The 20,640-nt window shown below is 40.3% G+C and overlaps 1 protein-coding gene across 1 annotated transcript in view; it reads right to left on the bottom strand.

Moving 5' to 3' along the window:
• aff2 (AF4/FMR2 family, member 2) overlaps window positions 1-20,640 on the bottom strand; it is a 131,821-nt gene that overhangs the window by 76,855 nt on the left and 34,326 nt on the right. Inside the window, 4 exon segments of the mRNA XM_034121031.1 lie at window positions 523-583; window positions 3,054-3,090; window positions 6,439-6,525; window positions 14,309-14,353. Coding sequence (XP_033976922.1) covers window positions 523-583; window positions 3,054-3,090; window positions 6,439-6,525; window positions 14,309-14,353 — 230 coding nt within the window.

The raw sequence follows: 20,640 nt of genomic DNA, 5'->3' as shown, positions 1-20,640 counted from the left end.
GAAACAAAATGATTTCTTCTGCGGTCAAAACCAGGATAAATCAGGGTCGAGAGGCGTATTTACAAGCCAAGATTTCTTCCTTTTTCAATCTCTCCGTGCAATGAATCCTGCTGTACAGTCGTGTGAGTGAAGTGGAGAGGGGCCAGAGATGTTGCAATATGCTCCTGGCTCACGTTAAATTAATGTAGCTGCACTTTCCTCGCTCTGATCCACACACAATCTTTTTTTTCTTTTTCTCCTTCTCCTACCAGCAGTGAATTTCATCCAAGAGTCAAGCTTAATTTTACCTTGAGGCAAAACGCAGCAGCAGCAGCGGGTCAGAAACTCTCTGTTTACTGTATGTGTGTGTGTGTGTGTGTGTGTGTGTGTGTGTGTGTGTGTGTGTGTGTGTGTGTGTGTGTGTGTGTGTGTGTGTGTGTGTGTGTGTGTGTGTGTGTGTGTGTGTGTGTGTGTGTGTGTGTGTGTGTGTGTGTGTGTGTGTATGTGTGTGTGTGTGTGTGTGTCAGGGAGGGAGATACTCACGACTTCTGTGGTGCAGTTGGAGGTTTCGCAGCAGGCTTGTTAGCTGATACAGTACATCTCTCTGCAACACATCAGAGGACATTCCAGCATCACTGTTTTGCATGTGTTTTTGTTTTTGTGTTGATTGCTTTTTGACAAGAATCCAGACTATAACAACCGTGGATGTGCAATTCTGTTGTGACGCTGGAAAACATGTCACTGCTACATTTTTATTTAATTAGAGAGCATATTTCTGCCTTGCTTTGGTAACAGGGGTTTGGGTAAAAAACAAACTGAAATGCACGGCCTGACAAAGATTGAGGTAAAATGTTTTCTAAATGGATACACAGACTTTTAGAGCAGAACCTTTTCACTGTGTTTTATATTCTAGTCATGTTGTGTTTCTTCTGTTTATATCAGAGAGAAAAACCTGCCAGTGGGGGAAATATACATCACAAACATTTCAAAACACTACAAGATGAGGGTTAAAAGCAGGGCAGCAGTTCAGACGAGGCTTTTGATGATCTGATGCCCGGGAGTCAATACTAAATAAATAGAATAAAAGAGATTCTATCAAGTGTTTAGAGTCATCTATACATCGCTTTATGAAACAGAACATAATTGTTTAGGTAACCATCCCTCGATATCTTATCAATGTGTTGAAATATCCTCATTCAGCATGTATTTAACAAGTCATTTTACCAAGCCTGTGAGAACTATTGTGTTTTTAAGGCAAAATATACGTCTTAAACACAGAATACTTTACTTATCAAGGGGGAATTTGTATTTTTTTGTCAGTTGCTCCATTTTGAACGATATGCTTTAGTAAATACATTACAAAGTGAAATACAGTATTGTTATTATGTTACGGAAGTAAACAAAGGAGTACCATGGAGGCGTTTCAGGCAGGGGGGGGGGAGTGTGTGGGAGAGAAACTCCCTCTGGAGGGAACACAGGGATTGTAGCCTTTGCAGACCATTTACATGCACTAAAACCAATATGAGACACTACAGAAAAAATAAAACGCCAAAGAGCTTAATAGAACCACTTTGATCTATAATATTCTTTCTATAGTGTAAATATTATACTGTATATCTTTCTGCTACCTCAATAGTATATTCAACATGTACTGTTCTACATAGTGTTTATAGCTATTGGTACTGTTCATACTGTATATACTTTAGCTTCAATCACGATATATTTATCCAATCCAATCCATTTTATTTCTATAGCACATTTAAAAACAACAGAGTTGAACAAAGTGCTGTACATCAACAACTGTATAAAAACATAGCATAAATACATAAAAAACAGACAGGACATGAAACAAATGTAAAACACGAGACAATGAAACCAGATCAGAAGCCACAGACTGAGAAACTCTCCTACATGACGTAAAAACAATACAAAACACTAGTAAGATGAAAACCCAATCCCGGTCCTGTATTGTGTTATTCATGTCACATTTTCTTATAAACCTATATATTAGGCTGAACCCTACTGCTTCTCTTCTATTTTGGTGGGATGTTAGCAGCACTATGAGTCAAGTGAACCCCACAAAATGTGTTTCCCAATCAGTTTTTGTTGCCTTTAAACCAAAATAATATATATTATATAATGATGAATGAATACTGCAGTGCGAAATCAAACATACTGTGAGGGAACATTTCCCTCTTCTGAGTGAATGCTATCAGTAACAGCAGCACTCTGAGCAGTCTGTGCTCAGCTCACCACTTAAGTGTGAGCTTGGGACGAAATGATCCCAAATGTGTAATTGCCCATGAATAACAGCAAATCACCCTCTGCTGTATTTCACTACGCAAAATGTAAATGCTGACTAAAAAAGCTCTACCTTCTTATGTGTGAGCATCAAGCTGCTTTTAAAGACGCCCTCTTGTGCTTTTCCCTGTCCTGTATTGTGTTATAGGTTTTAGTGCATGTTAATGAGCTCCAAAGGCTAAAATCCCTGTGTTCCCTCCACAGGGAGTTTCTCTCCCACACACTCCCCCCCTGCCTGAAACGCCCCCATTGGACTCCTTTGTTTACCTTCTTGACATAAAGACATCACTATGTAACACTTGTGCTTCTATTGGCCAGCGCTCCAACAGACTGTACATAATAGGCTAAGGGGCACAACAGAGCTGGCCAGCTAACCAATCAGAGCAGGCTGGGCTCTGGTTTCAGACAGAGGGTGAAAAGAGGTGCTGCAGCACAGGCAGTATGAGAAAAATAAAGAGCTTTTTGAACATTGAAGCATGGAGACATGTCACAGTGGAGACATGAAATACAAATATGAACCTGAAAATGTGCATCATAGGGCCCCTTTAAAGAAAAACAAACAAACCTCAATCAATAGAACCAATGTATCCGTGTGTGTAAAACCATGTTTGTCTGCTTACTTGTTCACATAGAGATGAAAGCAAAGGTTTGGTGCTCCCGTGGCTACGAATTCATTGGAAGCTGCTTCTTTTCTGGGTGGTATTGCCTTTATGGCCTCCCCAGTGTTAATTACCATAGAGGCAGTGTGTGAGGGTGGATGCTGGGAAACTTACTCTGGGTGTTGTAGCCCGAGGTCACATGCTGCGACTCCTAGAGAGGGAGAGAGAAAGAGCCAGAGGGCGATGAGTTGAATGAATAAACCAACAGATGTCGTTATTGATTTCACAGGAGCCCAACGATGCCATTACGCGGAATTCAGATCCTCTCATCTCCACCGCGCCAATGCTTTCACCTCATTCTTAAAACTCGGCGGCAGGATTAGCGCGCCCCCGGGGGGTAAAAGCACCACAACACTGTCTACTAATTCATTAAGTACCGGGTCAGATCTACTGCTGCTGTGTTTACAATCGCTATTTCCTTTAAAATCACCACCAATGTGCCGTTGCGCATATCAAAATATGATTCATAAAAGCATTGAGAAACACCTGCTGTTTCAGTCAGAAAATAGCTGCCGTTTCAGAGATAGATTATAACATTTATGTTGGTTTTAATGTGACAAATGCTCTGAATATCTATATGAAAAGCACTTTTGTGGAAACTTTTCTAACACCTGTCTCCAAAAGAGGAAACTCTTAAGTTGTTGCCTTTTATTGCAAGTCAGTGTTTGGTGATTACACTTCCCAAACATCACCTGTTGAAAAAGAAAACAGCGTGGGTGGTACAACAACGTTATTCCCTTCAAGTCTCTGTGGGTGAAGTTTGTTTTTTGGTTAGAGTGGGTCACAAAATATATAAATTGTACAGATACACAAATGTTTCATTTTCTAAATTGTTAAATGTAATGTAATGTTTTCTTTTATAATTACACTTTGGGGCAGCACCTGATGGACTAAAAATATAAATAAAGAGTCCTGTGAGAGAAATGTTCCAAGCTGGAAACCCAAAATGTGTTTCTTATTAAGGGCTTAATGATAACAAAGCATTCGATTTATTAGCGATTAATAACGCCATTTATCACAAATGAAGAAAGACATCTATAAAGAAAGCCCGTCTTTGATAGTGGGTACAGTGCAGATCCTGTCATCAGGAATGTGTCCACTTCCTCTCAGCTGCGGACACACACATTAGGGAGGCGAATTAAACACGCAGTACTTCATTAACATTGTAATTTCATTGGTTGTCACTTGCGCCACCTCGCAGGGTGAGGCAACAGTAATCTGATTCTATCACAGCAATCAGTGCCACGATGAATTTATGGATCAGATCTAATGAGCAGAGCGAATATTCTCCGAGACAGAGAGCACTTAGTTTGAAGTGTGGGAGTTCAAGTGAAGGTTTCTCAACTCTTTTTTCCACTCTCTGACTCATGCACTAATAAAGGGAAGGATTTAGTCAAAGCAGATAACGACATTTAAAGTTAGTTATATTTATGGCATTCAGAAATATTATGAAGCAGCAATATCTTATATTGTGCAATATTATATATTTATATCATATGCCATAGTTTCTATTTGAAGTGTTATTTATTATCTGTAACACTGCAAAGACCATAGAGGAACCAATAAAGGATTATCTTGGATAAAAGCGTGATACCATATCATTATGTAATAAAACAACTATTTGCTAGGTAGAGATATAGCAGATATTGAAGTTGCTCTCCCTCTCTTAAAGATGATGCCACTCTTATAATACTAGTAATATACTATTAGTTTTATAAGACTCCAGTGCATCAAAAGTCCTAAAGCATACGTTTATTGGAAAAGGATAGATGCAATCATTACCGTAAATCTCTATACGTTTTTATCTCTTAAAATATTTTATTTCCAACCATATTTGTTGGCATGTAAACTTTCAAAATCAAATACAGCTTTCCCACTTGCAGTACGCAAAGGGAAGCACACGTTGTAATAACAGGGCAGACTAACATCTACAATTATGTAAACACAATACCAAAAAAAGTTGTCATAAAATATAAAGACACTAACTTGACGCTTCATTGAAAAACCTCAATATAACCTTTTTTCGGGAAAATATGATACTGTATAGTGGTGGAGAGATTACTAATTGTTGTAGGCCGGACCAGAATAAGCATTGCAAGGGCTTCCTCGACAAGAGACAATGGGAGTTTCAATTAGATTTTGGAATATTGCAGAAAATAAGGCTTGTGGCTAACACGTTTATGTTACTAACTCCTTTTGTTCTGCAGGAAGATCTCCACATGTTTACAACCCCTTAATAGATGAAGCGTGAATGCAATCATCAGAAGCGAAAAGCAAATATTAGGCAAACAAAACGACATCATGGTCACATGACTACATGTCACCATCGCTAAGCTAAAGGCGGCTAATTGCTGGCATGATGACGTAGTAGTAGTCTCATTTAGTCTCATTAATGGCGCATTTCCACTACACGGTCGGCCTCGGCCACACTCGGTACGGCTCGGTACGGCTTGGCCGCGTTGGGCCTTAACAGGGCCGACTCACTTCATGCTGCGCTTCCATTACAGTTTAGGAACTGGGGTAGTTACTATAGTAACGCAGTGTAGGCGGAGCCGTGACGTCATCTTCAATGAGAAATCCAGAAACACAACACAGCCGTTAGCTGTTAGCACTCAGAGCTCACAGCTCCTTATATATGTTCAGAAACTCGACAAAAGTTAAACAAGTACACACCACAGACTGCCTGTGTCATGGTGAATACAGTCGCTGCTTTATTTATGTCTGTATAGGCCGTTGTTGTGAGTGTGGACGGTCGGGGCATATACTGCGTTAGCTTAGCCAATCTCCATCTAGAAAAACACGAATTTTAAAAGGTTTTTCGCCTGCCGTCTGTCTGCAGACTTGACAAAGCATTAATTCATGGTTTTTTACTAACCGGTATCAGTATGTTGTTACTTCGGCATCATTTTGAAACGTGTATTACAATTAAATCACGGTCAAATATGTCCATCTTGTTGTAGTTCTAGCCCTCTTGCCAGCGCTCCTCTCTCTAGTTTAGCATACTCAGCCCGACTCAGCCCTGTTTGTTGGCCCCGATAGAACCACAATTTTCTAGGGCCAGAAAAGAGGTGAAAAAGTGGCCCTGCGCCGTGCCGCGCCGGTAATTGGCCTAGTGGAAGCACAACCAAAAAAGGGGACGGCACGACACGGCACGCTTAAAGCGAGCTCCGCGCTGCAGTGGAACTGCGCCATTAGTCACTTGCTAGCAGACAACGTTTTTTAAGTCACTTGAAAGCTTCAGACATTCACCAGCGGGGTATTTACTGACGTATTTCATGTCGTAGAACAAAACCTGTTTGTTTTAACCACAGAACTTATTTCAAGTATCTAACTACAAACGTTTTTTCTTTTTAAACGGACAAAACGAGGGAACCAACAGTGCCTAAACGCTAACTCATTCTCGGGTTTGAGAACTCATTCTTGCACCACTCTATAAAGCCTTAATGTTAGCAGACAGCTTTTGTTTGTAGTGGGACAAAGACAGAGGACTTGTACTAACCTTGTTTGGGATGGGGAACTTGGTCTGCTCAGCCTTCCCAGGAGTGTGTATGGCAGTGAGAGGAGGAGGCCAGGAGTGGGTCATCTCCTAAACACACAAATATTTGTATTACGTACACATCCTTTTCGTTCATTTGGTAGCACAAACTAAGTAAAGCAGAGGAATCACGGTTAATGTAAGTTCTTCCTCATGTGGAAAGTACCTGGTGAATTACAATGATGACTACAGTTGACCAAAGGGACTGCTTACGCAACCGCTCTGATGCAGAGGAGCTGAGTCAGCGTTTAATCAAGGCCGCGCTGAAGCGTCTCCATCAGAGTGGACTTTAATATAACTTATAGCACAAACTGAGAGGAGCACGGGGAGTTGGTTGCCCACCAGGGATCAGTGTACTCACAGTGAACTAAGTGCAGAGTTGTGGAATTACCAAAGTAAAAGCTGACTTCAGTTGGTTGCATTCCAACTAAGCAGCAGCAGCAGCATCCCATTTCAATTATTCTAATCACAGTCTCCTCTGTTGAAGACTATTTTCAATGTGCACAAGCTTTAATTAGTCAACAAGATACGCGTATGTGCATGTGTGTGTGTGTGTGTGTGTGTGTGTGTGTGTGTGTGTGTGTGTGTGTGTGTGTGTGTGTGTGTGTGTGTGTGTGCGCGTGTGTGTGTGTCCTGCAGCTATATCATCTGTACGATATTGGTTGTTCCTCTCTCACAAACAGCGGAAAGATGATACTGCATTTAAAGGGCAGTGGTGCACATTTTTTATGTAGGCACTATTGTTTGTTATTTGCATTCTTTTTAAGGCCCCACCTGTAAATTAATACTGGCATACACAGGGTTGGGAGGGTTACATTAAATGCATTCTGTTACAATTATTAATTACCTCTACAAAAATATAGTCTTTAACCGAATGTAATTCGCAACAAATTGTAATATAATCTGATTACTTTTCGTTACGTTTTGGGAAATAACGGGAAATTGTCCACTGCACAATTATTTTAAAAGCGGCCCTATTATGCTTTTTGGGTTTGACTTCCCTGTAGTGTGTCATATAAGTAGTTTAGTGCATGTAAATGGTCTGCAAAGGCTAACATCCCTGTGTTCCCTACAGAGGGTGTTTGTCTCCCACACACTCCCCCCTGCCTGAATCGCCTCCATTGGAATCCTTTGTTTACTTCTGTAACATAGTGACATCACTACGTAACACAGGCGCATCTATTGGCTAGCACTCCAACACATGGGACGTGATAGGCTAAGAGGCGGGACATCTCTAAGCGGTTGGCGAAACACAACAGAGCCGGCCAGCTAACCAATCAGAGCAGACTGGGCTCTGGTTTCAGACAGAGGGTGAGAAGAGGTGCTGCAGCACAGGCAGTACGAGAAAAATAAAGATCTTTCTGAACATTAAAGCATGGAAACATGTCACAGTAGAGGCTCTTAATACTAATATGATCCTGAAAATTAGCATTAAGTGTCCTCTTTTACACTTTTATTTCGGTAACTGTAAGGGAATTCAGTTACTGTTTTTTTGGTATTCTGATTAGATATTCCGGTTGCATGTGTTCCATTACTTCCAAAACCTGTACACACACACATGTTCACACTCACACGACTTCCATACAGCAGGTCACTGGGTCAGGGGCCTTAAAAGTTCAGTGACATCACAATATCCCAACATGCCTCTCTTCGCCCCCTCAGGAGTAGATGACTCATATCCTGAGATGATTCATGTTTCATGTGTTTGCGTTTGTGTGTGTGTAGAAGCAAGATGTTATTGAAGATTCAGGAGTCTGAGTCCAGTCTACATGTGCGTGTGTTTTCCTCTCCGACATCGTAATGCACTCGTCCTGACGAAAAACTGTGTGTTGCTAGGAAACTCTTCTCTGACATCACCCCTACTAGCAGAGTTCCTGTGTTTTGACAGACGACACTCCTGATGTGTGTGTACCTGCAATTGTAATTAAATGTGTGCCATTTGTTATATATGTCATATCATCCCCCATTCACCTCCTATCTTTAACTCATATACGTCATTAGTGTGAATGCTGTACAACAGCATTCCACTATAGTTCTTCTGTTTTTCTTTAATCTTCTTCTTCTTCTTATTTCAACCAATATTTTGCCGTCGAATAACTTCAGAATACAATTTTTTTTAAATATATGATACTTTTTGAAATATTCAGCTTTTTAAACTCTTTTTTTAACATGTGGGAGGAACCTTCAAATCCTCTTTTACCTACACCTTGCGCCAAATGCTACTCCTTCCACATACTTTCAGGTAGAGACTTCATTCCACCTTTAAAATGATCACAAGACATTCAGCAGAGTTTTCATATATTTTACACTTTTTGAGATATTTAACTTAGTTTGGAGCTTGGTAAAGAGGCTTTCTTCAGATTTTAACATTAGTGTGTATTGCGCAGCTCGTTAAGGCTTAGAGTGCTTGATGTCACAGCTAGAGTGGAGGAGAGCTTGAAATTCGCTTTACATTTTTTTCTTTTTAAACTGCCATAATTCCCAAACCCTACACTCCTGGGACATAATTGTATGCTTGAATTGTAGGAAAACCTCTCTTACGTTGAAAAATTCAAAAAAAATTAAACAAAAAAATTAAACAAAATGCCTCTTGAGGGCATGAAGTGACAAAAACTTTCAACATGTCTCCATTAAGGCCCCGGCTCCACGGGAACGCATACGGCAAAACGCATCGGAGTAACGCAAACGCAAAAAAGCTTCCGCCCACACGCAATATACACCGGATTGTGTCAAGCTCCACGAGACGGCTCCGTTTACATCCAACCGCTGGAAAAGCTGCAGTACATATGCCGAGCCTGTACGTGGAGCTGTAACTTCCTCCACAAAAGCAGCAACTTCCTCCACAAAAGCAGCGAAGAAGAATGGTTGTCATGGCTGCACTTCTGTTTATTCTCCTTGGTGGGGGCCGAGGGATCCGGGCAGAGTTTTTCGCCGGTCAACATGTGTTAAAGTTTAAATCTTCCGGACAAAATTATAAAAGTGCCGGTCAAAGGTCTTCTTTGTTATTTATTGAGCTTTAAAACAAATGAATAACGACGATATAATGATATATAATCATAAAATACACGGAGGCTGTCTCTTTTTCCTCTCTTCTGACAGCGTCAGTGTCTGTCTCATGCAGCAGCTGATCCAGTAATGATGACTCGACAGTAAAAATAAACATATTATAACTAGTTTAGGTAGTTTGAGAGGTAATTAAAATAGCTAAGGGTGATGATCTGACTTGAAGTGTGTGTTTTCCTCCCGCTGCATCACAGCGGGAGGAGCTGCGTGTCTCCATCGTGTCCGATTAGACTTCACTCGCGTTTATGTCCATATCGAGATAAAGATAAATAATCTGAATTCAGTGTGCAGTGTACTTTTGCGGGGGTGAGCAGCAGAGGTGGGGAGAGGCGGGGCTATTGCGTCGTCATTATCAGAAACGGATGACCGTATAGGCTACCACACGGCCCCGTTGGACCCCCCAGAGCGCTCCGTTCCCAGATCTATCCACCTTTGGACCCGTTGTCGTTTGCAGGGTCTGTTTCTACGTTTCCGTTACGGCGTCGTCTAGCTTAAAGGGCTATACGCAAGAGAAATATGCGGATTCAACCCGTTTTCGTTCCCGTGGAGCCTAGGCCTTAGGCCCATTGTAAATACAGCCTGATCTATCCTCAGAGCAGCAGCTGCACACCTTTAGTAAATCTGCCAAAAATGCCACATTATTGACCCGAAAGTGCACAAAAAGCATACTTCTGACGCTCAGGGTCCTTGACATGCTTCACGCGTTGACATTTTACCGAAAGCAGCTACCGTTTTTAAACTATAGTTAGAAATGTAAGAGGTTTATTTCTCATTCAGAACAATGGAAAGGCTCTCCTTTCACAGCTCCTCTCCATGGAAACCTTTGATCTCTGGGCTCACGTACACAGGTGTTTGATAACGTCGTCACCATGGTAACCTTTTATCTCTGGGCTTACACACACAGGTGTTTGATAACGTCATCACCTCAAACACAAACAGACAGACTGGAGTTTAAAGACTGTCTCAGCCTATTCCTTTCTGTCTGATGGAGACTTCATACTGACTTCAACACGTTCCACATATTCTATACATTACTGGTGACATTTGGTTTTAGTTCAAAAGTTTGCAGTTAAAATATTCTGATGCTTTTCAAAGCCTTTTTACTTTCTTTTCTCTTCTTAATACACATTCATTCACTACTACTTACATTTAATATTTAACTCCTTCAGCCTACGCTATAAACCATTAAACTTATTATGAACTTATTCAGCTATTTCAGGACATTGAGGCTATACATTTTGTTGTTTATACCTTTTTTAAACCTTTTCTTTTAAATATTAAGCTTCTTCACAATTTTTCCTACTTTAACATTTCACTTTCAAGTTTTCAACAAAGTCATTGCAATGCATTTGAGCTGTAACCATTTTAATTCAAATCATTTCACTTTTCTGCATTTCTCCGCTAAGTTCAGCAACACACTTACTTGGTTTGTGTAGCTAAAAGCAGCTACAGAGACCATTCAGCTAATAACGTATTCAGCTTTTTCTGCATTTTCAGCTAAATTCAGCCACAAATGTTCACAGTTTACGGCATTCACACGCATTTTCAGCAGGAAATGCATTTTCTAGTTTTCCTACAAGTGTCCATTAGAGGCAGGACCGGAATTTTCTTAAATGGTGGTAGGGTTTTATTTATTTATTTTATCAGAAAGACATATCTGATACTGTGTTCTGTGCATGTTAACTTTTTAAACGTTATGAGTTCACCAACCAGGTTCTCATAGTGCACTGAATTAAGCCATACTTTGCATTGTGAAGCACATTGTGAAGCACTTTCATATGGTGGCCGACAGGTGCAAATCCAAACGGCCCAAAACATTTCCACTAGGAGAAACGCAGTGCACTTTCACAAACAATGCAAATATAAAAACACAAATGTGTAGAAACACATGTTAATGAAGCCATTTTGACAAAACATGCGTAGCGTTTACTAAAAGCGCTGCAGAAACCAAAAGCTGCAAATACAAAAACGCTGCAAGGCGGAAACAGGGACACTAAAAAGTGATGCACACAGCTGGGATCAGAGCGCTCGCTGACGGTCGGGGATGATTATTATTAATAAAGTTGGCTAACCGTCACTGTTGCAAAATGTGATTGCATGATTCATTTCTACATGAATACTGTATGTTAGCTGGGTTACATGTAGCTAGCGTCAACAAGTGCTCCAGTCACAGCTGTGTGCATCACTTTTTTTTAGTATCTCTGTTTCCGTTGTGTTTGGAGCTTCTAGCAGCGTTTTTTTATTTGAAGTGTTTTGTATTTGCAGAGTTTATGCAGAACTTTTAGTCAACGCTGCACATGTTTCATAAAGTTCATAAAGATGTTTCTTCACTGAAATGTCTTTTAGTATATTTGTGTTTTTATGTTTGCATCATTTCTGAAGCTGCAGTGCGTTTCTCCTAATGGAAATGTTTTAGGCCTTTGTAGCGCGTTTCCCCTGTGCCACTTGCCACTAAAACAGCAAATGTTAGGAAGAAGTAAGCAAATTGAGATGCAGAGAGATGAAGGAATTCTTCCATTACATCACAAAGCGCTATAAATGGTCCAAAAACTTCAAAAGTCAATAGCCTTTGAAAGCTGAAAGTGAGTGTGAGCGGCTTCACTTCTCTACACAATATGTCTGATACACTCTGTTACCTTGAATAGTAAAAACATCCAAAACAACAATGTGTCTGTGACAACCTACTTGTATCCGTGCCGTCACAGAAAGGGAGAAAATGAACCTTGGGCCTGCGCTCGGATTCACCTCGCCTCACTTTCTCAACTTCCCTGATCTTTCCACTTGACACGGCTACAAAACCACACAGTGAATTCAATGGCGCACCAATATTATTGACAAAGGCTTTTCATGCAGCTCGCAGCACACACTACTGTATCTGTCACACAGCCTGTTGGCCAGCATATTGATTGGTGAAAGAGGTGAGTGACAGAGGGAAGAGAGGAGGAGAGACAGGACATACAGAGAGGAAAGAAAGAGATAATTTCACATTGTTGGAGAAAGTCCTCGCTTTTAGAAGAAGATTTGCAGGGAATTTAATATAAAAAAACACACCCTAAAGCAGGGGTGGGGAACCTTTTTCCTCTCAAGGGCCATTTCAATGTTTTCAACATCCTCCGAGGGCCGTACAAATTATTGACCTCTGCTTAAAAATACTAAAATCACAGCCCATTCATTTCGCCTTTCTTTCATGCTGTGCAAAGAAAAAGCAACCTCTTAATCCAGATATCTTACCAAGACTCGTGTATGCATGCACGTGCACGGTTGTGGCATGACCACAGAAAGATATGGACACAAGATGTGTGCAAATGTATTTAGTTTCCTATCCATGTGAACATGATTAAGTGGGGGGGGACCTAACCTCCTTTAGGGGGGTCCGGGGGCATGCTCCACGGGGAAGATATTTTTTTTAAATGTTGAAGTTAAAAGCATCAATCTGGTGCACTTTGAGAGCAACATGAAGAGATCTGTGGATATATCTCTCAACACCCATATGAAACAGAACTGTAAGCAGATTTTCTTTTTCTTTATGGATATTTTACAAATCACTCCCCTTTTAAACTCTATTCTTGTTTATTAATAACAACTTTTCTGTACTGTCATAGTATTTTATACCTGTTTACTTTATTCTCTTATTTTTTTATAATAACTATAATGATCATATAAAGATGTGCCTTTACCTCACTGGTTGTAGAAAAAGCTTCTTATATTCGTTAGCATAGCTAGCTAACCAGATGCTAATAACAACAAAGTTATTGACTGTATGATCAGTATGACAGATGAACAGATCGCCACTGGGCTTTCAACTAAAGACACAGCCACGCAAAAACTGTGGCATGTGTACGGCTCCTTATGGGTACTGACATTTTCGAAGTGGCGGAGCGGCGTTCTGGTGCTCTCCGTCAGAACTACACCCCTGTCAGACGAGACATATACCACGTGATGACACGTTAGGCTTGTGTTGTGTTCAAGGACCCTGACCTTGGCCAGGAAAAACAGGCACTCGCTTGTTTAATTCATTTGCAATCTAGATTTCTTAATTTATTTTATTTTTTTCCTGTGTTAATAAATTATCTCGAGGGCCGTACCAAATGGTCTCGCGGGCCGGGGGCCGGAGGTTCCCCACCCCTGCCCTAAAGGATCACAAACAAAACAAAAAGAGGGCAAAAACATGTTGTGTGGAGTAATTGTAATGAAATGCAGATAGGAAAGGAAGGATAAAGAGAGAGGAAGAGACACTTGTTGTGGAAAATATTTATACATGAAGTCATCCGACAAATAAAAAAACTTGTATAATCATTGACCTGAGCTAACAGGTCTCCTTCTCCCCCCCTCTCTGCTTCTCTTTTTCTCCCCTCGACCCCCCCCCCTTCCCTTTCTTCCAAACATCAAACTCTCCAGAGAGACACGAAGGTCTTTGTGAGCAAACAGAAAACTGCTGATAATCAGTGCAATTACTCTGTGTGTGTGTGTGTGTGTGTGTGTGTGTGTGTGTGTGTGTATGTGTGTGTGTGTGTGCGTGTGTGTGTGTGTATGTGTGTGTGTGTGTATGTGTGTGTGTGTGTGTGTGTGTGTATGTGTGTGTGTGTGTGCGTGTGTGTGTGTATGTGTATGTGTGTGTGTGTGTGTGTGTATGTGTGTGTGTGTGTGTATGTGTGTGTGTGTGTGTGTGTGTATGTGTGTGTGTGTGTGTGTGTGTGTGTGTGTGTGTGTGTGTGTGTGTGTGTGTGTTGTGTGTGTGTGTGTGTGTGTGTGTGTGTGTGTGTGTACATACCCGCAAAATCTCTTCAACACAGCTGGAGTCATTTGGTAGGCTGACCTGGAGAAAACAAAGAAGAGAAAGAGAGACTTCAACACTATTTATAGCACCATTACATTTAAAAGGATAAAGCGAAAACCGAGCGTTAGAAGCGATGACAAAATAAAGCAGATTCACCACAGTCATAATTCACCGTGTTCTACTGTACGCCCGACTGCCCTTGACTCAAGCTTTGGTTTGTAAACAGCACATACGCAGTTTTTTACAATACTTGTGGCACACTAATTGTCAAAGTTATTTCATACAGAGCCCTTTCAAAAGTTATTAAATATGCTCTTAATGGCTCTTCATAATATCTGGCTGAAAATAAAGAAATGAGGTGTGAAGTCCAGAGATGTTGTCTCAATATTATCAGTTTGATAATAGAGGGGTCCAGGAAATGAGTTCCAGGTATCCTCGTCTTGAAGTCAACGTTTTTGAACGTGTTTTTAGTAGTTGAAGACATGAAATAAGGTCTGTGGTGAACACAGCTTGAAGATATGTTCATGTTTTCTTCCACGACATAAAATATCTCTATAAACACCCCAACTTGTGAATATCTGAAGCTTTTACGTTTCTCAAAAGCGATGCTAACAAGTGGCTAAATTAGACTTCTAAACATCATCAAGCTAATCCCATTGCTTTGTCGGGGGAGCCGTAGAGTTGCTAACTTCCAGGTTGGCCTACATAAATGCGTAATTAATGCACAACTCTATGATGTGCTCCTTGGCCTAGCTAGTAACTAGTAGCATTTTCTTTTAAAGAGAACTCATAAAAGTATTGAAGGAGCCAGTTATAATGTTTATAAATAATCATGAATATTAAGCTGGTAGTCGGGCATGCTAACGATTTATTTTAAGAGCGGAACACTGTTAAGTCCTTTCCTCTCTGTTTTGCACATTTTTGGCCTGGATAAAGGTTCATTTTTTTTAAATAGACAACGCACGCCTTTATATTCCGAGAATTGCTTTTAGTACGTGTTTATATATTAACACTAAAACATGAAAGTTACACACACAAGTTATGTGCATTTTGGTTGTCTATGATGATTCAATATAGTGGAACTATATTTATCCTCCTCACTCTATCTTTGTCTGATTTTTAAATGTGGGCAGAGAAATGTAATTGGGCGACATCTACATGGCTGGGATATTTATGTTTTTATATTAAAAAAAAAAGGTCATAAAACGCATGTGGTTTGGTCTGTGTCGTGTTCGGGGTCATTCCAGCTCCACGATTCCTGAGACTGACTGGAGTTTTATTTAAGGAGAAAGGCAAAGGCTGCTTAGAGCTTAAACATATGCAACTACTCTGATTGAATTTACCAGTTCAGTGGCTGCACACTGCTAATCTGTGTTAACATGTGCCCTTGTCAATAAAGTCTTTCCTGTTGAACAGGAGGGATCCGGACTGCAGACTGAAGTGACACCAGATGCCTGGCGGTCCATTTAGACAGTTTAACCACACACTTTAAAACGATCATGAGGGATGTAACAGTGTGAGAGAAACTCCCTCTGGGGGGTACACAGGGATTTTAGCCTTTGCAGACCATTAACATGCACACAAACCTATACAGTAGAACCCAAACTTCAAAAAAACATAATCAGGCCACTCCATTAAAGGTTAAAGTCCTGAGTTGAAAATGTTACTTAAGTAAAAGTATGGTAAGTATTATCCGCAAGACGTACTCAAAGTATTCAAGGTAAAGCGTATTTGTTAATAAGTTATTGTCAAAATGCCTCTATTTTTTATCACCAACAAATACATTTAAAAGTTTAGATATAAAAGTTATTTAATGTAACTTGTCCAAGTGAAGCTAATTTTTGGATATTTTTCTACTATCTGGTAGATTAGTAGTAATATTTTTTAAACAAATTAACACGGCTGATTACTCATTTCTGAACGTATATGCACCATTGTGTCCCTTACACTATTCTCTTGCACAATTTTATTTTTTTATTTCTTCTTGCGCGACTTAATTTCATTTTATATCTTAAATAAATAAAACCTTTAAATCAGTGATGTATAATGTCAAAAGCACCACTAAATGTAGTGGAGTACAAGTAGAAGTTGCATAAAAGGGAAAGTCTGAAGTAAAATGTACCTCAAAATAAAATGAATGAAACTCATTAAACTCAATGGACTTAGTTCCGCCATTGCAAGTAACACATTTAAAAACAAGAAATACAAATGTTTTTCTAGCAGCGTCAGGTCAGCCAAAGGGCCTGTTTCACTGCAAATACAAACAGTGCTTTTCTTCTATGTATTCCAAACAAACCATAATTACTGCTGCTTGGAACACATGGCTTTGTAAGCAAAAACCTACAAGACTAATGAATAAATGTCCTTAGCCAAATGATCGCTTCCAAAAAGTTATTGAAAGCAAAATAATGCCAGATCTGGGCTTGGATCGGTCCAACAAACGGGCTCATTAAAGAAGAAGAAAGAGAGTGAGCTGGAACAGCTGGAGGACGGCAGAAACACTGAGAGTGTGCTCATGGCTAACATAGTACAGCACCATAACCTCTGTCACACTCCATTACTAATAGCACCAACATGGACAGAGGAACAATTTAGTAACCACAATGAGCAGGATGACCTCATCCTCAGCTTTAAATCATCCACCGGTAACATAACAAAGCAATAAAAAAAGGATTCTGGCTGGTGTGTGTGTGTGTGTGAGTGTGTGTGTGTGTGTGTGTGTGTGTGTGTGTGTGTGTGTGTGTGTGTGTGTGTGTGTGTGTGTGTGTGTGTGTGTGTGTGTGTGTGTGTGTGTGTGTGTGTGTGTGTGTGTGTGTGTGTGTGTGTGTGTGTGTGTGTGTGTGTGTGTGTGTGTGTGTGTGTGTGTGTGTGTGTGTGGTAGACAGCAGTGTCTAAATTGCTTGACAACAAAACATCCATCTGTTTTCTAGACATGAGCTGTGCTCATTACTCTCCACATCAACATTATATTAATTAGACAGCGGGTCAAAAGGGAACCATAGCAGGAGGACAGAGACGTGTGCTTTCCGAAGAAATACTTGAGGCTACTTTCAAACTAAACCTTACCATGTGACTAAAATAAAAACATGCATGCTTTTAGTTGTGCAAAAAATAATCGACATTAAATGACAGGCTCATCTCCAACAAACCTTTGTTTTTCTTTGCTCTGCTTTGTTCTCCACCAAGCCCTGAGGGATATAACTGGCTCTTAAGCTGCTGACTGCTCGGCAGTGTTCATTAGCTAGGTATTAACTTTGTCTGTTGCTGTTTGGTGCTTGACAGGTAGTACAGAGGGTATATTGGACCTTTTGTGGCTGAAAACAACACAACACAACAGTTCAGTTGTGGTACGTTAAACAAAAACGCTCTTGGTAGACTCGAATAAACTGCAGAGTTGGCTGATAAATCTTGTTAATAGCTATAAGCGACAGACACCATCTCATAAACTTGATTTTCCCTTGCTTGTATACAAATATTGTTTAATTGTAGCTATAACACTTTTTTCCAATGTAGCATTTCAATAGAAAAGCTAGAAATGAACAATAACACATTATTGCCCAACAAGTTTTGTGGAATCTTCCAGTTAAAAAAAATGAATAAATATAGTAAAGTAAGTGTAGATGGTGGAAAAAGATCAAAGAATAACAAATCTGACGTGATTTATCTTTTCAGAAAACCAACTTTTCATAACCATTGTCATAGGACTTGATTTTGTTTGATGCACTCACACCAGACGCGAAGCCAATTTTGCGTGGCGAAATGACGTGTATGGCATGAGAAATTAAAATCGCTACTGTTTTGGGTGTAAACGGAGCAGCTGCAACTTGGTACCTTGGCCTCGCCTGATCGATCCATTCTCCGTTCAGAAAGTACACATAAAATGTGTTTTTGCTGCCGTGTTGCGGACACACTTGCCAGAGCATTAATGTATGTTTTTTTACTAATGTGATAAGTAATGTAGCTATTTTGGGATCATTTCGATATGAGTATTACAGTTAAATAACTGGAAATGTGTTAATTTAGTCTAGTTGGTATCTACATGGAGATAAGCCCCGCCACCTTGCCAGCGTGTGTAGTTTGAGCCAAATTACGCGGGGTAAAAAAAAAAAGTGTCGCTTCACTTCCAGTGTGAACAAGACACCTACAAATAGATGCAAAGTAAGCCCTTTGTTCTTTTAAGACACCTCCTGAGTTATGTTCCTATTAGTTGTCAAGTCACCAATATTTGACGTGTGCAAACAACAATTTTCAAATGTGGTTCCCTAACTTGGTATGAAACACAGCTGACTGACAGAAATGGAAACACTCGTATGATTTCAGGCTCGCTGAGTCTCTCTATTTCTGTCCGTCTCCATCCGTCTATACATCTGTCTCCCCCTGCCTCCCCTCACCCTCCCTGTCCATCACGGCTGTGTGTAGTTCACTGGAGCATGGCGCTGACACTGCCACGGTCTGCTGTTTTGATTCCTGTTTGCAGTATGGACCTCTAAACCAGATGGCACTCTGTACGTATTATAATAAACATCGCAGCACTTAGTCCCTTCAAAGATGGAAGTCTATTCCAAGCCCAGTGAATAGAAACGGTCTTTAATGGCGTTAAATAGACGTGTGACATTTGCATGTAGTGTGTGTGAGAGAGAGTGTGTGTCTCCCAAATTGATCTCACTGCAGGATCACGGTTAATGTCAAGGACTCAGAGATGGAGGGAATATAAAAGAGAATTGGAAGATGAGTGAGAGCCGGAGAGGAAGTCTGCAGAAGGAAAGAGGACAGGATTCAGAGAGAAAATAGATACTAAAGAAAAATGAGAAAGAGAGGGAAAATATAGCCGAGGCAATTACTGAGGCAGAAATCCTTTCTCTGTGAAATAGCTGCTCAGATAGATAGACGTCTTCACACATGAGCACACACACACACACACACACACACACACACACACACACACACACACACACACACACACACACACACACACACACACACACACACACACACACACACACACCAACCTAAAGTCAGATACACTCAGCCTCAGATGTGGATTTTCAGGAACACACAGAATCCTATATTCACACTGTCCCACACACACGATGCAAACAATGAAGTCATGTGGGCTCTCATCCTTCATTTGGTAGTTATTGTATGGCTGTAGCTGTCAATCGGTTAAATTACATTGTAGTCAGACAAAAGTAAGAAACATAAATCAATTAAGCAAAACTGTGATAAAGGATAATGTCAACATCATCTAATTTTGCTTGCCAGACCCTTACGTTAGCCTGTTGAACCGATTGTTTCCTTCCCTGTAGGGTGTTATATGTAGTGTATATATATATTTATATATATAGGTACATATTTGTATTTTGTGCCTCTACTGTGACACGTTTCCAATCTTTAATGTTCAAAAAGGTCTGTATTTTTTCGCATACTGCCTGTACTGCTCTTATTGGTTAACTGGTCGGCTCCATTGTGATTGGTCAACTGCATTGAGATGTCGTGCCTTTTAGCACATTGGAGCGCTAGCCAATAGAAGCGCAAATGTTATGTTGTTATGTCACTATGTTATTGAGTCAAATTGAGGCTCTCAGGCAAGGGGGGGGGGGGGGGGGGGGGGGGGGGTGTGTGGGAGAAAAACTCCCTCTGGATGTTAGCCTTTGCAGACCATTTACAGGCACAACAACGTATATAACACACATCAGGAAAGAGAAAACCAAAATAAATCATATTAAGGTCCCCTTTATAAAAAAAAAAAGAAGTGAAATAGAATGCTTCATTAATTGTTGAGTTTTGAGTCCTGGATTAAAAAGAAGCATGAATATACATTGAAGAGCAGACAGCAACCTGGTTAATGACTGTTGGCATTTAAATCATTTTATTAAATGATAGTATTTATATCTGTATATTTGTTTTGTTAAATAGTGATGATTGTCTCTGAAAAGCAACCACGTCCCACCTACATGTACAGGCATGGATTACGGCCCAATGCTTCAATCTGATTGGCTAATGGGTGCTTATTACATCTATTTGTCACATTTGCTTGTTTACACTCCATAAGCAGCCACCGATAAAATTGCATTACAAACGCATTTGAATGTGATCCCACTCGGATGATTTTCCTTTTATTTAACTGTGTCTGTTCCTGTTTCAAATCCACCAGTGTCTTGTTTCTTTTGTACTGGAATTAAAAATCATTAGGAGGTAATTATAGTAATGTGTTTGAGAATCCTCCATGTGTGTGTGTGTGTGAGATGAATGACTCAGTGAAAGCATGTGGGATGACAAAACATAAATGAATAACAACACCCCATAAGAGACAGTGTTTCCATATC

The sequence above is a fragment of the Trematomus bernacchii genome, unplaced genomic scaffold (assembly GCF_902827165.1).
Source record: "Trematomus bernacchii unplaced genomic scaffold, fTreBer1.1, whole genome shotgun sequence".
Taxonomy (NCBI): domain Eukaryota; kingdom Metazoa; phylum Chordata; class Actinopteri; order Perciformes; family Nototheniidae; genus Trematomus; species Trematomus bernacchii.
Note: the sequence above shows the minus strand (reverse complement) of the source record. Positions and strands in the feature narration are given on the sequence as shown.